The sequence below is a fragment of the Cetorhinus maximus genome, chromosome 5 (assembly GCF_964194155.1).
Source record: "Cetorhinus maximus chromosome 5, sCetMax3.hap1.1, whole genome shotgun sequence".
Classification (NCBI taxonomy): Eukaryota; Metazoa; Chordata; class Chondrichthyes; order Lamniformes; family Cetorhinidae; genus Cetorhinus; species Cetorhinus maximus.
Genome location: NC_135883.1, coordinates 164,229,249 through 164,246,661, shown reverse-complemented (window position 1 = coordinate 164,246,661; position 17,413 = coordinate 164,229,249). Strand labels below are relative to the sequence as shown.

The 17,413-nt window shown below is 48.3% G+C and overlaps 1 protein-coding gene across 1 annotated transcript in view; it reads right to left on the bottom strand.

The window, feature by feature from the left end:
- LOC144681052 (calpain-14-like) overlaps positions 1–5,893 on the bottom strand; it is a 118,714-nt gene extending 112,821 nt beyond the window's left edge. The window contains exon 1 of the mRNA XM_078542739.1: positions 5,521–5,893. Within this exon, the coding sequence (XP_078398865.1) occupies positions 5,521–5,760 (240 nt within the window). The 5' untranslated portion in view covers positions 5,761–5,893. The remainder of the gene's footprint in view (positions 1–5,520) is intronic.
- Between the last annotated feature and the right edge of the window lie 11,520 nt (positions 5,894–17,413).

Here is a 17,413-nt window from a genome sequence, read left to right as displayed (position 1 = left end):
ACTCCAGAATTGACCTGGGATCTCTTGAGATTACAGGTGAAAGATTAATCTTACATAAACACAAGAACTAGGAGCAGAAGTAGACCATATGGCCCGTCAAGCCTGTTCCACCATTCAATATAATCCTGGGCTTCAACTCCACTTTTCCACCACACCCTTTCCCCATGTCCTTTGATTCCCTGAGACACCAAAAATCTGTCCAGCCCAGCCTTAAATATATTCAACGATGGAGCATCCACAACCCTCTGGGGATCCAAAGATTCACAAGCCTTTTAGTGAAGTAAATTCTGCTCATCTCAGTCCTAAATGATTGGCCCCTTATCCTGAGACTGTGCCCCCGTGTTTTAGATTCCCCGGCCAGTGGAAACAATCTCTCAGCGTCTACCCTACCGAGCCCCTTCAGAGTTTTATAGGTTTCAATGAGATCACCTCTCATTCTAAACTCCGGAGAATATAAACCCAACTTACTCAGCCCCACATCATAGGACAACCCCCTCATCCCAGGGACCGATTTAGTGAAACTTCATTGTGCTCCCTCCAGTGCGAGTATATCCTTCTTAAAGGTGGAGACCAAAACTGCACCCCTGAGACAAGTAGCTCCAGGAGAAAAATGGAATTGGTCATTCCTTCTCCCTCCCTTTTCTTCGAACGCTTTTGTCTGCTGTTAGTCACAAATGGAGCTGGTGGAAGAAGATAACAAAAACAGAAACAGAAATACCTGGAAAAACTCAACAGGTCTGGCAGCATCGGCGGAGAAGAGCACAGTTGACGTTTCGAGTCCTCATGACCCTTCAACAGAACTAAGTACAAATAGGAAAGGGGTGAAATATAAGCTGGTTTAAGGCGGGGGGGGTTATATTTCATCCCTTTCCTATTTGTACTTAGTTCTGTTGAAGGGTCATGAGGACTCGAAACGTCAACTGTGCTCTTCTCCGCCGATGCTGCCAGACTTGCTGAGTTTTTCCAGGTATTTCTGTGTCTGCTTTTGTTTTGGATTTCCAGCATCCGCAGTTCTTTGTTTTTATCTCGGTAAAAGAAAATATTTGGCTGGGTGATGAAGTTGAAGATGAGAGATAATGTGATAAAACTGCCTGGAACACATCCAGTTTGGCACCTCCAGTTAGGGCTGACCTCGAACATTCAGGCTCCCAATTGCTGCAACACTCTTTCGCCTGGCACTGGCCTTCGTCTCCCACTGAATCTCACAATTATTTACTTCCCTCAGTACTCCACACCCTTAATCTTGTTACAGATTACAGGAACCTTTGTTTGGCTTCCCCCTCACTAAACTGAGATGAGCTAATTTAACACAAACGCTCCAGTGAGCAAGGTTTTGTAATATTCTTGAAGGAGGCACTAAGATAATTATAGATAATGAAGGCCATTAATCTATCCATCCAGGGAGATAATAAAATAATCAAAGGCCACATGAGGAGATTATTTTGTGGAGTATATTGTGGAGCATTGATCTAGAATGCACTGCCTCAACAAGTAATAAAAGCAGGTTCAACAAAAACTTTCAAAAGGGAATTCGATTCATGAAGGGGAAAAATTTGCAGAGCTATCAGGACTCTTTCGAAGGGCCAACACAGACATGATGGGCTGAATGGTCTCCTTCTTTGCTGTAAGTTTCTGTGATTCTATTTTACCACTGCCATCTCTCTGACTGTGTTTCAGAAGAGGCCATCAGCACCATTATAAGATCACGCCCCAGCCCCAGCTGTCCAGTACTTGTGTTAGGACTGACCCGGTCCCAAAGATGTCTTTTAGCCGGTTGTCTCACTGCCACCTCAACCAAAGTGGAGCTCCTGGCCCACCTTTCCCAGTGAACCCTGGCTGCAGCTCCACTTGGAGACAGAAGATTGCCAATACTGTTTTGAATCAGCATGACGCCTGTTTTATTAATGAGCCTACGATCGCAATCAGATTAGGAAACTTTGCCTCTGGCTTCACTCAGCTCAGTCCTTCCCTGCCTACAACTGATCCAGCAGCAGTGCACAGTGTTAGAAATTACCTGGTGAATACTCAATCTTAGCTTAAAAAAAACATCAGGGATGGCGATTCAGGGAAATGCAGGATAATTACAGCTCGGGTGATGCTCGATCCTGTCCGTGAACCCAGCTTTAATACAAAGGGAATGGAAAGAGGGACTTGCAATGAGTTCAAAACCAACACAATTAGGGAAAAAGACAGCGGTTGGGAGGAATGTGGCCCTCCTTGGAAACTGGTATGAAAACAAGGACATGGCGGACGTGTTGAATAATGACTTTGCATCAATGTTTTGAGCTGAGAAAGAGATTAGTATCCCAGATATTCCAAAACAAAAACCAAGAGACTACTGCAGCAGAGCGGCACAGTGGAAACGTGCTGGGCCCATTACCCAGAGGTCAATGAGGGATGAATGCTTGACGTCACATTTTTGTTATTTTGCTCAGCTTTAGTGGTTAATAAGTTTGCTCTTCCTTTAACTCAAGACAACCTAGTTTGATTGGCTCCTTAATGCTCGCAGCCTGAATATTTAAATACGTCCTGATTTGGAAAAGACATATCCTCAAGGAAAGGGGCAGGATTTTCACCTCGCGGGTCAGGCCCGGCGGGCAGACCCGGGAGCAGCCGCGATGCTGACTGCCACTCGCGATCGGGACCCCCCACGTCGATTTCACGCTGGCTGACCAATCAATGGCCAGCGTGAACCGCGCGCTGTAAAGCTGAGCGCTGCCGGGGTGGGGTGGGGGGCGCGGGAGGAGGCCGAGCATGGACGTTTGTGCCTGTGCGCTGGTGCACGCACTGAAAGGCACAGAGCTGCCTCAGGGAGCTGAAGGATTTTAAAAAATGCAAATTAAGGATTTACAAATGTTAAAAACACGTCCCCTCATGTGACTCGTTCACCTGAGCAGAGACATGTTAGAAACGAGATTTCAACATGTTTATTTTATTTTTAATTCCTGTTGGAAACTTCATCCCGCCCCTGGATGAGGTTTCATAAAGAATCGAAAGGCCGCCAACAGGAATTAAAGATAAAATAAACATGTTGAAATCTCGTTTCTAACATGTCTCTGCTCAGGTGAACGAGTCACATGAGGGGACGTGTTTTTAACATTTGTAAATCCTTAATTTGCGTTTTTTTAAATCCTTCAGCTCCCTGAGGCAGCTCTGTGCCTTTCAGTGCGTGCACCAGCGCACAGGCACAAACGTCCATGCTCGCCCTCCTCCCGCGCCCCCCACCCCACCCCGGCAGCGCTCACATCCCATGAACTAATATGAATAAAAGCAAAATGGTGAAATTAAACCTCAGTGGGAAATTGAGGGGTATTCGAGAGGTGGGTCATTGTTTCAACATGGAGACTCACATGGGGGCCCAATACATACAAGGCAGGATAGAAAAATGCCCAGAGCATTTAATACAAGGGTCATGGTCAAGTGGAATGAGTGAGCAAAGAGTGGCAATGCGAGGCAGGGAGGCACAGCACCAGAGGATTGAGACATTTTGCTTTATCCTGCACATAATCCATTTCAACCTCTGGTTTACAAGAATGTTATCACTTCCGGTGTCCCATTATTCTATACATTAACTAGAACCCTGGGTCTGGAGAGTATTTTCACTGGTGGCACTGTGTGGAAATAGGTTTGGTAGTGCAGCTAGAATGGCAGACGAATAGCCTCGTTCCACTCCTATTTCTAGGTTCTATCACAAGCTGTGATAGGGAGGAAAATCCTTCATTTCTATCTTTGGTAGAACTGAGGAAACCATCGAAGAGCAATTACTGGGGCCCAGTGTGATGAGGGACATCAGAAATGACATTTTGTAAAACATGTTAACGGAGCAAAGTCACATTGCCCGATTCAATAGCTTTTCCAAGGCAGGTGATCTCACTATTTAAACTGGTCATGTTTTATGAATCGAGTCTATGAGTTCGCTAGTCGAGTAAACTCGAATTGCACGCCTTCATATACACTTGTTAGTTGATGCTCGCTATCAATAAGGGAGAGAGATTGACGTAAGAACAAACTGTGATTGTTTATTGCAGCAGAAGGCAGAGCACTAAATCCTTGTCTGCTCCCACAACCACCTCCAGCTCTAGACTTACAGTTAACCAGTAGCCCGCGCTGTACAGTGATCGGTCAGCACTATCACACGGTTAGTCCACTTGCATCCTCCTAAAGGTACATGGTACTCCACTTTACCACATCATGTGTGTTTTTGAAAGGAGGACAGATAAAAGGAGGTTAATTATTAATCTTCGCTAATCTTACGCAGGTGAGATATCTTGTTTACTCTGCCTAGAGCCAGAAATCCAAATGCATCAGAAAGGGTGGGAAATATAAAACTACAAGGGGAAATCAATCAATTTTGTACATACAAGCGTTTAAGCTGGCAACTCTAAGGAACAGAAACTTGCAGCGGTCATAGTTACATCACCAGGCTAAGTAATCCAGAACATATTTAAAATAAGTGAACAAACAGATGGATGGAGACTTATTGACTCAGGGAGTTTGGAAAACATTAAGACAGATACAGAACAATTACTGGGAGTACAGGGGTAGCAAATGTTGTTATTTGAAATTTGCCACGACCTCATTGATTTCCATTGGCTCTATACTTACCTTTAAACTTTACTAAAAGAAATGCTTACATTTTAAGAGCACCTTTCACAACCTGAGGATGTTCCAAAGCTCTTTACAGCCGCTTTCTACAGTGTAATCATTGTAAACACAAAGCCAATTTACGTACAAAGTCCCACAAATAAAAATGCTATACATTCAAACATTGTTGTAGGGTCAATAATTGGCCCTTAGAATTTACTCGTGTTTGCAGACAAGGCAAGTTGAAAGCAGGGAAACTGACTTTTCTCTCAGGCTCCAGGAGAACCCACCTGGTCAACGATCAGAAAAATGTTTGGATAATGGTCAATAGTTAGAGGAAAGACTGGACAATGGTCATAATTAGAGGGAAGGATGGACAATAGTCAATAGTTAGAGGAAAGACTGGACAATGGTCAATAGTTAGAGGAAACTCGAGACAATGATCAATAGTTAGAGGAAAGACTGGACAATAGTCGATAGTTATAGGGAAGACTGGACAATGATCAATAGTTAGAGGAAAGGCTGGACAATGGTCAATAGTTAGAGGAAACTCGAGACAATGATCAATAGTTAGAGGAAAGACTGGACAATGGTCGATAGTTATAGGGAAGACTGGACAATGGTCGATAGTTATAGGGAAGACTGGACAATGATCAATAGTTAAAGGGAAGGCTGGATAACGGTCAATAGTTAGAGGAAACTCTGGACAACAGTCAATAGTTAGAGGAAAGGCTGGACAACGGTCAATAGTTAGAGGAAAGGCTAGACAACGGTCAATAGTTAGAGGAAAGGCTGGACAATAGTCAATAGACGAAAGGCTGGACAATGATCAATAGATGACAGGCTGGACAATGGCCAATTATCAGAGGAAAGGCTGACAATGGTCAATTATTGGAGGGTAGGCTGGACAGCAGTCAGCCACAAATCAGTACTCACGTAGGGTCTCCTCCATTGCAGTCCTTGGACACTGCATTTCCCTACAGATGTCCACTCAGCAGGAAAGGTTGAATCCTCAAATATACAGCATCTGTCCAGACAGGTCTTCAGCAGGGAGTCATAGTCCTGTTCATTGTGTCTTCTGGGGTTGGAAAGGGTTCCCTCTCTCTTGGTTGAAGGCCAATGGCTCCTGTCAGCTGCCCTGTGTGTACCCTGAGGGAGAAGCTCTCGCTCATCCATCCCTCTGGCAATAGTGCTCCTGAAAATGAAACAGAATACATGAATACAGCTGATAATTATTTCTGCCCTTTCCCCTGACTTGACGCTCGTAAAATCGATAAATTCAGTCTTTTACTGAAAGAGCTGAGCAGATGGAAATGAAGGAGTGAATGTCCTCCACCTTCTCATGCCTCTATCCATCTCTGCCTTCCTGAATATCCAGGAATCTAACAGCTACCTACCTGTCCCTCTTTCTTTATTGGTCTTGCTATTTGGATCATTAAAGTACAAACAGCCTGCCCTTTCCACTTCCCAGTTCCTCCTGCCTGCCTCCGCCCCCACACTCATTGACTGCACTCCAACAACCAATTTCCTGTAATATTATCCGGTGTTCAATTCTACTTAAATCACTGTTTACCGCAAGTTGGTGGATTCTCATTCGGCTGCATTTACTGTTACTAGGAGTGGCCTGACAGTGAAAGCAATGTTTCATAATCCCTTTCAAAGCCTCTGGTGAAAGGTTATCCACATAAAACTCTGAGCTGTGTTTTCCCAGCCCCCTTACTGAAAGGATAGGGAGCCGGGCGGGGGGGAGTAGTGGGAGGGCTCAGGTAGAATAGGCCTGCTGCTTTATCATCGATGTCCTTCCTGCCTCTCCGACTGTAATAAACTCTTACACTTCCATCTTCCCTCAGTTCAGATGAAAGGTCACCTCGACTTGAAACGTAAACTCTGTTTCTCTGCACAGACGCTGCCTGAGCATTTCCAGCGTTTTCAGGTTGTCAGTGTCCGGGCTGTTTTGCTTATGTACAGGGGGAGCCATGTTGGAAAGACACCTTGCCACATTCCCGCCACCAGGCATCTTTCCCAGTGGCAGCCTGGGAAGCAGGTCAGCTGCCCGCTACACGGAGGCGGGCACCAATCAAAACAGCTGAGGCCAAACCAATCGAGGTGACCTCCCTGTGGCGGGGGGCGGGGGCTGCCGGCCATCAGAGTCAGTGGCTTCGTACCCCAGTGACAGGACCATGAGCAAGAAAGGCTCCAGGTCAGGTGGGCAGAGCAGTGGCAAACAGAATTCAACCCGGAAAAGTGTGAGGTCATGCACTTGGGGAGGGCTAACAAGACAAGGGTTTACACTATGAATGGTAGGACCCTGGAAAGTACTGACGATCAGAGGGACCTTGGTGTGCATATCCACAGATCCCTGAAGGTTGCAGGGTAGGTAGATAAGGTGGTTAAGAAGGCATATGGGATACTTGCCTTTATTAGCTGAGGCACAGAATACAAGAGCAGGGAGGTTATGCTGATACTGTATAAAACACTGGTTAGGCCACAGTTGGAGTACTGGGTGCAGTTCTGGTCACCACATTATAGGAAGGATGTGATTGCACTGGAGAGGTTGCAGAGGAGATTTACCAGGATGCTGCCTGGGCTGGAGGGTCTGAGCTATGAGGAAAGATTGGATAGGCTGGGATTGTTTTCCTTGGAGCAGCGAAGGTTGAGAGGGAACCTGATAAAAGTGTATAAGATTGTGGAGGACATAGATAGGGTGGATAGGAAGGCACTTTTTCCACTAGTAGAGGGGTTAATAACCAGGGAGCATAGATTTTTTGTGCTAGGCTAGACTCCAACCAGAAGAGAGTTTTCCCCTGAATCCCATTAACTCCAGTGCTACTAGGGTTCCCTGATGCCACAGATGGTTAAATGCTGCCTTGATGTCAAGGGCAGTCAATCTCGCCTCATCTCTGAAGTTCAGCTCTTTTGTCCATGTTTGAACCAAGGCTGTAAGAGGTAGAAGGCTAAGAGGGGTGTTGAGGAGAAATTTTTTCACCTAGAAGGTGGTGGGAGTCTGGAACTCACTGCCTGAAAGGGTGGTTGAGACAGAAACTCTCGCAACATTTAAGAAGTATTTAGTTATTCACTTGTGTTGCCAAAGCCTCCAGGGCTATGGGCCAAGTGCAGGAAAATGGGATTAGTGTAGTCAGATCATTAACAAAAACAGAATTACCTGGAAAAACTCAGCAGGTCTGGCAGCATCGGCGGAGAAGAAAGGAGTTGACATTTCGAGTCCTCATGATCCTTCAACAGAACTGAGTAATATTAGGAGAGGGGTGAAATATAAGCTGGTTAAAGGTGGGGGGGTGGGGAGAGAGAAGTTGGGGGGGGTGGTGTGGGTGGTTGTAGGGACAAGCAAGCAGTGATAGGAGCAGATAATCAAAATATGTCACAGACAAAGGAACAAATAGGTGTTGAAGGTGATAATATTATCTAAACGAATGTACTAATTAAGAATGGATGGCAGGACACTCAAGGTGCAAGTCTAGTGGGGGTGGGGTGGAAAGACTAACAGGGCATTAAAGGTATAGATATTAAAATAATGGAAATAGGTGGGAAAAGAAAAATCTATATAAATTATTGGAAAAAACAAAAGGGAGGGGCAAGAAACGGAAAGTGGGTGGGGATGGAGGAGGGAGTTCAAGATCTAAAGTTGTTGAACTCAATATTCAGCCCGGAAGTCTGTAAAGTGCCTAGTCGGAAGATGAGGTGCTGTTCCTCCAATTTGCGTTGGGCTTCACTGGAACAATGCAGCAAGCCAAGGACAGACATGTGGGCAAGAGAGCAGGGTGGAGTGTTAAAATGGCAAGCGACAGGGAGGTCTGGGTCTTTCTTGCGGACAGACCGCAGGTGTTCTGCAAAGCGGTCGCCCAGTCTACGTTTGGTCTCTCCAATGTAGAGGAGATCGCATTGGGAGCAACGAATGCAGTAGACTAAGTTAGGGGAAATGCAAGTGAAATGCTGCTTCACTTGAAAGGAGTGTTTGGGCCCTTGGACGGTGAGGAGAGAGGAAGTGAAGGGGCAGGTGTTGCATCTTTTGTGTGGGCATGGGGAGGTGCCATAGGTGGGGGCTGAGGAGTAGGGGGTGATGGAGGAGTGGACCAGGGTGTCCCGGAGGGAACTATCCCTACGGAATGCCGCCAGGGGGGGTGAAGGGAAGATGTGTTTGGTGATGGCATCATGCTGGAGTTGGCGGAAATGGCGGAGGATGATCCTTTGAATGCGGAGGCTGGTGGGGTGATAAGTGAGGACAAGGGGGACCCTATCATGTTTCTGGGAGGGAGGAGAAGGCGTGAGGGCGGATGCGCGGGAGATGGGCCGGACACAGTTGAGGGCCCTGTCAACGACCGTGGGTGGAAAACCTCGGTTAAGGAAGAAGGAGGAATGACAGAGGAACTGTTTTTGAAGGTAGCATCATCAGAACAGATGCGACGGAGGCAAAGGAACTTAAAGAATGGGATGGAGTCCTTACAGAAAGCGGGGTGTGAGGAGCTGTAGTCGAGGTAGCTGTGGGAGTCGGTAGGCTTGTAATGAATATTGGTGGACAGTCTATCACCAGAAATTGAGACAGAGAGGTCAAGGAAGGGAAGGGAAGTGTCAGAGATGGACCATGTGAAAATGATGGAGGGGTGGAGATTGGAAGCAAAATTAATCAATTTTTCCAGGTCCCGACGAGAGCATGAAGCAGCACCGAAGTAATCATCGATGTACCGGAGAAAGAGTTGTGGGAGGGGGCCGGAGTAGGACTGGAACAAGGAATGTTCCACATACCCCATAAAGAGACAGGCATAGCTGGGGCCCATGCGGGTACCCATAGCCACACCTTTTATTTGGAGGAAGTGAGAGGAGTTAAAGGAGAAATTGTTCAGTGTGAGAACAAGTTCAGCCAGACGGAGGAGAGTAGTGGTGAATGGAGATTGTTCGGGCCTCTGTTCAAGGAAGAAGCTAAGGGTCCTCAGACCATTCCGGTGGGGGATGGAGGTATAGAGGGATTGGACGTCCATGGTGAAGAGGAAGCGGTTGGGGCCAGGGAACTGGAAATTGTTGATGTGACGTAAGGTGTCAGAGGAATCACGGATGTAGGTGGGAAGGGATTGGACGAGGGGAGAGAGAAGGGAGTCAAGATAACGAGAAATGAGTTCCGTGGGGCAGGAACAGGCTGACACGATCGGTCTGCCGGGACAGTTCTGTTTGTTGTTTTTTTGCAGGAGGTAGAAGCGGGCCTAAGTCAGATCTTTGTTTACCTGCATGGACACAATGGGCTGAATGGCCTCTTTCTGTACTGTAGATGTTACATGAATCTATAAGTCTACCCGGTCCAAACAATCCACACAGAGGGGCTTTCCCTCCACTTCGAGAGTCTGCCCACCTCACCTCTCTGAGATTTTCATTTAAATCTACACTGGGGAATCTAAAACACCCGATACAGTCTCAAGGTAAGGGGCCGATCACTTCGGACTGAGATAAGGAGAAGGGTTGTGAATCTTTGGAATTCTCTGCCCCAGAAAGTTGTGGATGCTCCATCGTTGAATACATTTAAGGCTGAAATAGACAGAATCTTGGCGTCTCAAAGAATCAAGGAATATGGGGGGTGGGCTGGAAAGTGGAGTTGAAGACCAAGATTAGCCATGATCACATTGAATGGCAGGGCAGGCTGTGTCTGCTCTTGCTCATATTTCTTACATTCTTGTGTATCTCGGTTGGTGCTTCCACATTGAGGTGCCCTCCTGATTTCCGATCTGCCTCAGCAGCACCCATCTCTCCTAGAGCTGCTGAGGCTCTGGAGCGTTGAGTTATTATCATGATCTAATATCTTGGGCTTATTTATTTTACAAGGCACCAATCACTCATAAGGGATTTGGTGAACACACTGTGGGTTCATTTATTAAGACTAGGCACATGAGAACAGTTATACATAGTGTGAATCTTGAAGGCATCAGAGCTGAGTGTGTGTGCTCTGCTCAAAGCAAAAGTGAAACTAAGACTGGATCACTGACATGTTTCCCTTCTGGTAATATCATGCTAATTTCATTTAAAGACATATTACAACATCCCCCTTTCTATATAATGATACTTCCCCCTCTTCCAAAGAACTATGACTATTTACAATATATATTCATGTTTATTACCATTACATAAGTGTATAGAACTAATGAATCTATGAGTTTCTAAACCATAAAGGTCAGAAGTGGGGTTGTTCGCTGATGATTGCACAATGTTCAGCACCATTCGTGACTCCTCAGATGCTGAAGCAGTCCGTGTCCAAATGGAGCAACACCTGGACAATATCCAGGCTTGGGCTGACAAGTGACAACTAACATTCATACCACACAAATGCCAGGCAATGAACATTATGAGGAACCTGTTTTTTGGAATATCTGAAAAACATTGAATTTTGGACATTCTTCTGCCTGAGTTAATTTTAAAAGTTCATGATATTGATTTGAGGCTGTGAATAAGCCATTCTTCAAAAAACCACAGGTCAAGATAATGTCCAGAGGGGGAACCTGGAAAGGGAAAAGACACTTTGTATATCTAAGCTAACTGCCATTGCCAGGCTAAAGACTCTTGCTGATTGGTTTAACAATACCTGGCTGAAGAGAAGTATTCTTTGAACACCTGAGTCTTTAAGATTCTCAGTCAGCGAGAGAGTGTGTGTCTGGGTGCCTTAGAAGCAGGCTGCAAGAAAAGGGCTCTCTCTTTCACTCTATCTGCCCTACTTTTATGTTAAAACTTTCTCTGAAACATCTCATCAGGATAACTCATCTGTTTTACTTTGAAAGTCTGCAAAGTTGTGTTAAGTAAGAGTCATCATGGACAGTTTCACCAAAAAATCCATCTGAAGGAACTTCCAGATCTATTGTGACCAGAATTCTGTTAGATAAACAGAGTTGAGATCTTTTCAAATTTTATCCTTTCAAAAGGAATTTTCCCATACTCCAGCCTCCAGGGGACTGTATTTGTTTTGTCCTGCTTTGTGTTTGTGTGTGAGTGTATGAGGGTTCAAATATCTCTTATTTAAAAAGGGGGAAATTGTTGCACTTCTAAACTATAACTTGTATGTTAACCAGTTTATTAACTTGTTTTTAAAAAATAATCTGTTTCACAATTTTTTTTTGTGCATTTACTGAAAGAAGACTGGTTAGTCTTTTTATGCTGGGAATATCAGTATCACAGGGTAATGATTGGCCAGGCTTGTGAGTGAATTAATCATTTAAACTATCATTGTGACCTGTGGAGAAGTGGGGCTAGAATTAACTGTGCATTCCCCCCATTACGGTCCGGAACACTATTCCAACAAGAGAGAATCTAACCATCTCCCCTTGACATTCAATAGAATTACCATTGCTGAATCCCCTACTATCAATATACTGGGAGTTTCCACTGACCAGAAACTGAATTGGACTAGCAAAATAAATACTATGGCCAGGGAAGCAGGTCAGAGGCTAGGAATCATGCAGATCGCTTCTCGGCCTTTTGGCTAAGATCAAGTGTTGCAGGGGCGACACCATGGTCCTGCCAAGGCAAGGTCGGGATGGAAGGGCTATAACCAATCGCAATCCAAATCCATACCGTGGGTTACCTATCACCGTCCGAGTCACGGTGAACCACAGCGAAGGAGGATCACCTATGGATCGGGGCTTCTTCACCAGGAGGATCCTGTTGAAGGCGTGCGGCTTCCAAGCTCCGGAGATCTTCACCCTGCATGACTCCCGCAAAGGTGGTTATTTTGACGTGACGTTCAAGCGGGTGGCAGACTGCGTCCGGCTCCTGAGGGTGTTCGAGGAGAAGAGAGACCTGCCGGAGATGAAGATCCTGACGGCGGAGCCGCGCTTTTCTCTGCCGTTGCAACGGGAACGTGTGGTGATGGTGCATGTGTACAACCCCTTCGTCCCTGTCGCCGACGTGGTCACCTTACTCACCAGGTACTTCGATAAGGTGGGGAGCGGCACCGAGATTCGACACGACTTGGGGATCTGGACAGGCAAACGCCTGTTTAAGGTCACGCTAAAGACCGATGGTAAGGGAGCCATTTTCCACCCTCCTTCCAGTTTCGCTATCGGGGGAAACCGTGGCTACCTGGTCTACGCTGGGCAACCCAAGCATTGTCGCTCATGCGGCAAGGCTGGTCATGTGGCGGCCAACTGCAGCGCCTCCCTCTGCAAGATCTGCAAACAGGAAGGGCACCAGACAAAAGACTGCAAACAGGCCAAGTGCTGCAACCTGTGTGGCGAGGCAGGTCACCTCTACAGGACCTGCCCCAAACGCTGCCGTACTTACGCACAGGCAGCCAAAGCCGACCAGGGGGAAGCAGAAGAAATGTTTCGTGTCACTCCAACCACCAAGGCCCCCAGGGAGCTCAACGGGACAAAGGAGGACACAGAGAGAGACAAGGTGGAGAAAGAGATTGAGGCAACAGAGAGCCAATCAGCAGCACCACCCCCTGTACCTCCCAGTCCTCAGGACAGCGAATCAATGGAGGAGGAGGCAGCAGTGGAAAAGCAGCAGGGGGAGTGGCGGACGGTGAAGAACAAGAAAAGTAAGAGGGAGCGAAGAAGAAGCAAAGGCGTTTCCCAGAGAAGCGGCAAGAGGCGTCTCCCATCCGACACGGATGACAAGGGCAGCAGCTCTTCGGATGATGAAGTGCCAGGGCGGCACCGACAGAAGAGGCGTCAAAGCTCCAGGGCGTTGGAGGACGAGACACCCGAGCTCCAGAAAATTGGAGACAACAAGGAGACCAGCGCACCCCAACTTTGCCTGCAACCTGAGGAGGCCAGTGCACCACAGCCCCTGGAATCTGGGAGCGGTGAGGCAATCATCGCACCCCAACTCCAGGAAGCCGGGAACAGCAACACCCCAGAGGGGGTGAGTTTTGGAGAAGCTTCTCCAGCAAAGGTCATCTCAAAACCCACTCTCTACGTGAACCTCCAGATGCCACCGGAGCAGAACACGGCCAAGGAGATCTACCTCAGCCCATCCAAAGTGAAGGAATTTGAGCTCACTACGGGTATGAAGGAGCAGACTAACGGTCTGGGACTCTCAGAGACAGTGGGTTTGGTAGGAGAATAAATGCTTTAAAATGGGTTTAAAGATTGTATCCATAAATGTGCGTAGCATTAAATCTACTACGCGATGTGTTGCAACCTTGGACTACCTAGCCAAGGTCAAAGCTGACCTGTTGTTTCTGCAGGAGTGTGCGATACCGCACCTCAGCTCCTACAGGCAATGGTCACGATGGTGGTCCCATGGGCCATCGATCTGGTCGGGCGGAAACGACTCTCGTTCCTCCGGCCTGGGTATTCTGCTGCGGGGAGGCAACTTCACCGTCTCCGAGGTTAAGGAGGTGGTGGGTGGGTGCCTCCTCGTAGCAGACGTAATGTACAAGAACGCTCCACTCCGGTTAATTAACGTGTATGGCCCGTCACAAGGGGCTGAGCGGCTGGAGGTTTTTCAGCAGCTCCCACTGCTGCTGGCGACCTCCAGGCCGGTCATTCTGGGCGGTGACTTCAACTACATCATCGATGCGGCTGGACGATCCGGCAGGGCCGGCAGCAGATTGGACGCTACGTCCAGATCCCTGATGGAAACAGTTAAGGATGCCAAGCTGCACGACGTCTTCAGCAACCCTGCAGACGGAGCGCAGCGTAGATACACCTGGTCGCGGCCAGACGGGTCCATTCGTTCCAGGATAGACTTCCTGTTTGTGTCCCGTGCATTCACAGTCAGATCCACCGAGGTCAAGCCGGTGTTCTTCTCTGACCACTGCCTCCTACTGGCGGACTGCCACTTGGAGAAGGACCTGAGGGTGGGCAGGGGGGCATGGAAGCTTAATGTGCAACTGCTGACCCCAGAGAACATTGAGGAGCTCAAGAGGGATTACAAAGGTTGGAGAACCGTGAAACCCCTCTTTGAGTCCCTGACACACTGGTGGGAAGCGATCAAGGGAAGCATCAAGAGGTTTTTCATCCTCAAAGGCACCCAGAAAGCTAGAAAGGAACAGAGGGAAATGTCCCGACTCCAGAAAAAGATGCAGAATCTGCTCCGGCTGCGGTCGATGGGGGTCGATGTCAAGGAGGAGCTCCAAGAGGTGAAGGGCCAGCAAGCCTCGCACTTTGCCTCGGAGGCCTCCAAGATCATCTTCCGTTCCAGAGTCCGCTCCGTGGAGCAGGATGAGACGTGCTCACGTTTCTTCTTCCAAAAGGTACACAGAGAGCGCTCTGTGATCAGCAGCCTGAAGGAAGAAGACGGCTCAGTAAAGTCATCACGGTCCGACATTCTGAGGATCAGCAAATCCTTTTATGCCGGATTGTATGACGTGAAGCCCACGGACAGCACGGCCTCCCAGTCCTTCCTGTCCTTTATCACGGAGGTCTTAGACCACAGTACGCGGGAGAGCCTGGACAAACCGCTAACTCCTGACGAACTGACTAAGGCCCTTGAGTCCTTCGAGAAGAGTAAAACTCCCGGAAGCGACGGCTTGCCGGCGGAGTTGTATTCGGCTCTGTGGGACTTGATCGGCCCAGACCTGCTAGGAGTGTACGAGAGTATGCTCCTGGCCGGTAGTATGTCAGAATCCATGAGGAAAGGCATCATCACCCTCATCTACAAGCACAAGGGGGAAAGGGAGGAAATTAGAAATTGGCGACCCATTTCACTGTTGAATGTGGACTATAAGATTCTGTCCAAGGTCATCGCCAATCGGGTCAAATCCGCTCTGGAATTGGTGATTCACCCTGACCAGACCTGCTCTGTGCCAGGCAGGAAGATCTCTGACAGCCTGGCGCTGCTCAGGGATACGATTGCCTAAGTACAGGACAGGGGTGTGGATACCTGCCTCATCAGCTTGGATCAGGAGAAGGCCTTTGACAGAATATCGCACGCCTACATGGGGGATGTGCTCTCCAAAATGGGGTTTGGGGAGGGAATTCGAAATTGGATCCAACTGCTCTACACTAACATCAGTAGCGCAGTCTCAATCAATGGGTGGGAAACAGATAGCTTTCCGATTAAATCTGGAGTCAGGCAGGGCTGTCCTCTCTCGCCTGTCCTTTTCGTGTGTTGCATAGAACCCTTTGCCGAGTCCATCAGGAAGGATCCGGGCATAAGAGGAGTGACGATCCCAGGCAGTGGAGGCACTCAGGTAAAAGCCTCCCTGTACATGGACGACGTCGCCGTCTTCTGCTCGGATCCGCTGTCGGTGCGCAGACTGATGCACATCTGCGACCAGTTCGAACTGGCCTGGGGAGCCAAGGTAAATCGTGGGAAGAGCGAGGCCATGTTCTTTGGGAACTGGGCTGACCGATCCTTTGTCCCCTTCACTGTCAGGGCTGACGGCCTGAAGGTGCTGGGGATATGGTTCGGAGGGACCGGGGCATGCGTTAGAAACTGGAAGGAGCGAGTGGCTATGGTGAAAAGGAAACTGGGCATGTGGGAGCGACGCTCCCTCTCCATTGCGGGAAAGAACCTGGTCATCAGGTGTGAGGTACTCTCGCTGTTGCTGTACGTGGCGCAGGTCTGGCCCATTCCAGACTCCTGCGCGATGGCGATCACTCGAGCCATCTTCCGCTTTATCTGGAGGTCGAAAATGGATCGTGTCCGCAGGGACGCGATGTACAAGCCTCTAGATAAAGGGGGAAAAAACGTGCCCAACATCGCCCTCATACTGATGGCCACCTTTGTGTGTGGCTGCATCAAGCGGTGCGTAGACCCTCAGTACGCAAACACCAAGTGTCACTACGTGCTGAGGTTCTACCTGTCCCCGGTGTTGCGAAGGATGGGTCTGGCCACGCTGCCGCGGAACGCTCCAAGTAGTTGGACCGTGCCGTACCACCTGTCCCTCGTGGAAAAATTTATGCAGAGAAACACCTTTGACCACAAGTCCATCAGGCAGTGGTCAGCACGTAACGTCCTAGAGGCCCTGAGGGAAAAGGAGAGGGTGGACCCTGTGGGATGGTTCCCCGAGCAGACTGTCAAAGTCATTTGGCAGAATGCCTCATCGCCAGAACTTTCCAACAAGCACCAAGACGTAGCTTGGCTGGTGGTGAGAAAGGCCCTCCCCGTCAGATCCTTCCTACACGCCAGGAGGCTCACCCCCTCTGCACGTTGCCCTCGAGGTGGCTGTGGTGGGGAAGAGACCGTTGTTCACCTCCTTGTGGATTGTGCCTTTGCAAAGAAAGTCTGGAGAGAGATGCAGTGGTTGCTGTCGAGGTTCATCCCGAGCAGTTCTGTGACACAGGACTCTGTGCTCTACGGGCTGTTCCCAGGGACACACACCGAGACAAACATCAACTGCAGCTGGAGGATCATCAACTCGGTGAAAGACGCGCTTTGGTCTGCCCGAAACTTGTTGGTCTTCCAGCGCAAAGAGTTGTCCCCGACCGATTGTTGCGGACTGGCACAATCCAAAGTCCAGGACTACGTGCTGAGGGACGCACTAAAGCTTGGGGCAGCTGCCGCAAAGGCGCAATGGGGAAGGGTCGCTGTCTAAGACCTTTCTCACAGCGCACCGAGAGACTGGGAACTGTTTAGAGCCCCTCGGGCTGTACAGATCAAAATGAAAGGCTGTAAATGATTGTAATACTGTTTGTACTGATGCACCTGGTGATACATTTTGTAAAAGTTTAACCTGGATTGTACCCTTGTAATGTTGTGTTTGAAATGGTTTGGAATGTGATTGAAGATATTTTATGAATAAAGTATATTTTTACAAAAAAAAAATCATGCAGTCAGTAACTCACCTCCTGACTCCCCAAAGCCTATCTACCACCTACAAGGCACAAGTCAGGAGTGTGATGGAATACTCCCCACTTGCCTGGATGAGTGCATCTCCAACAATGCT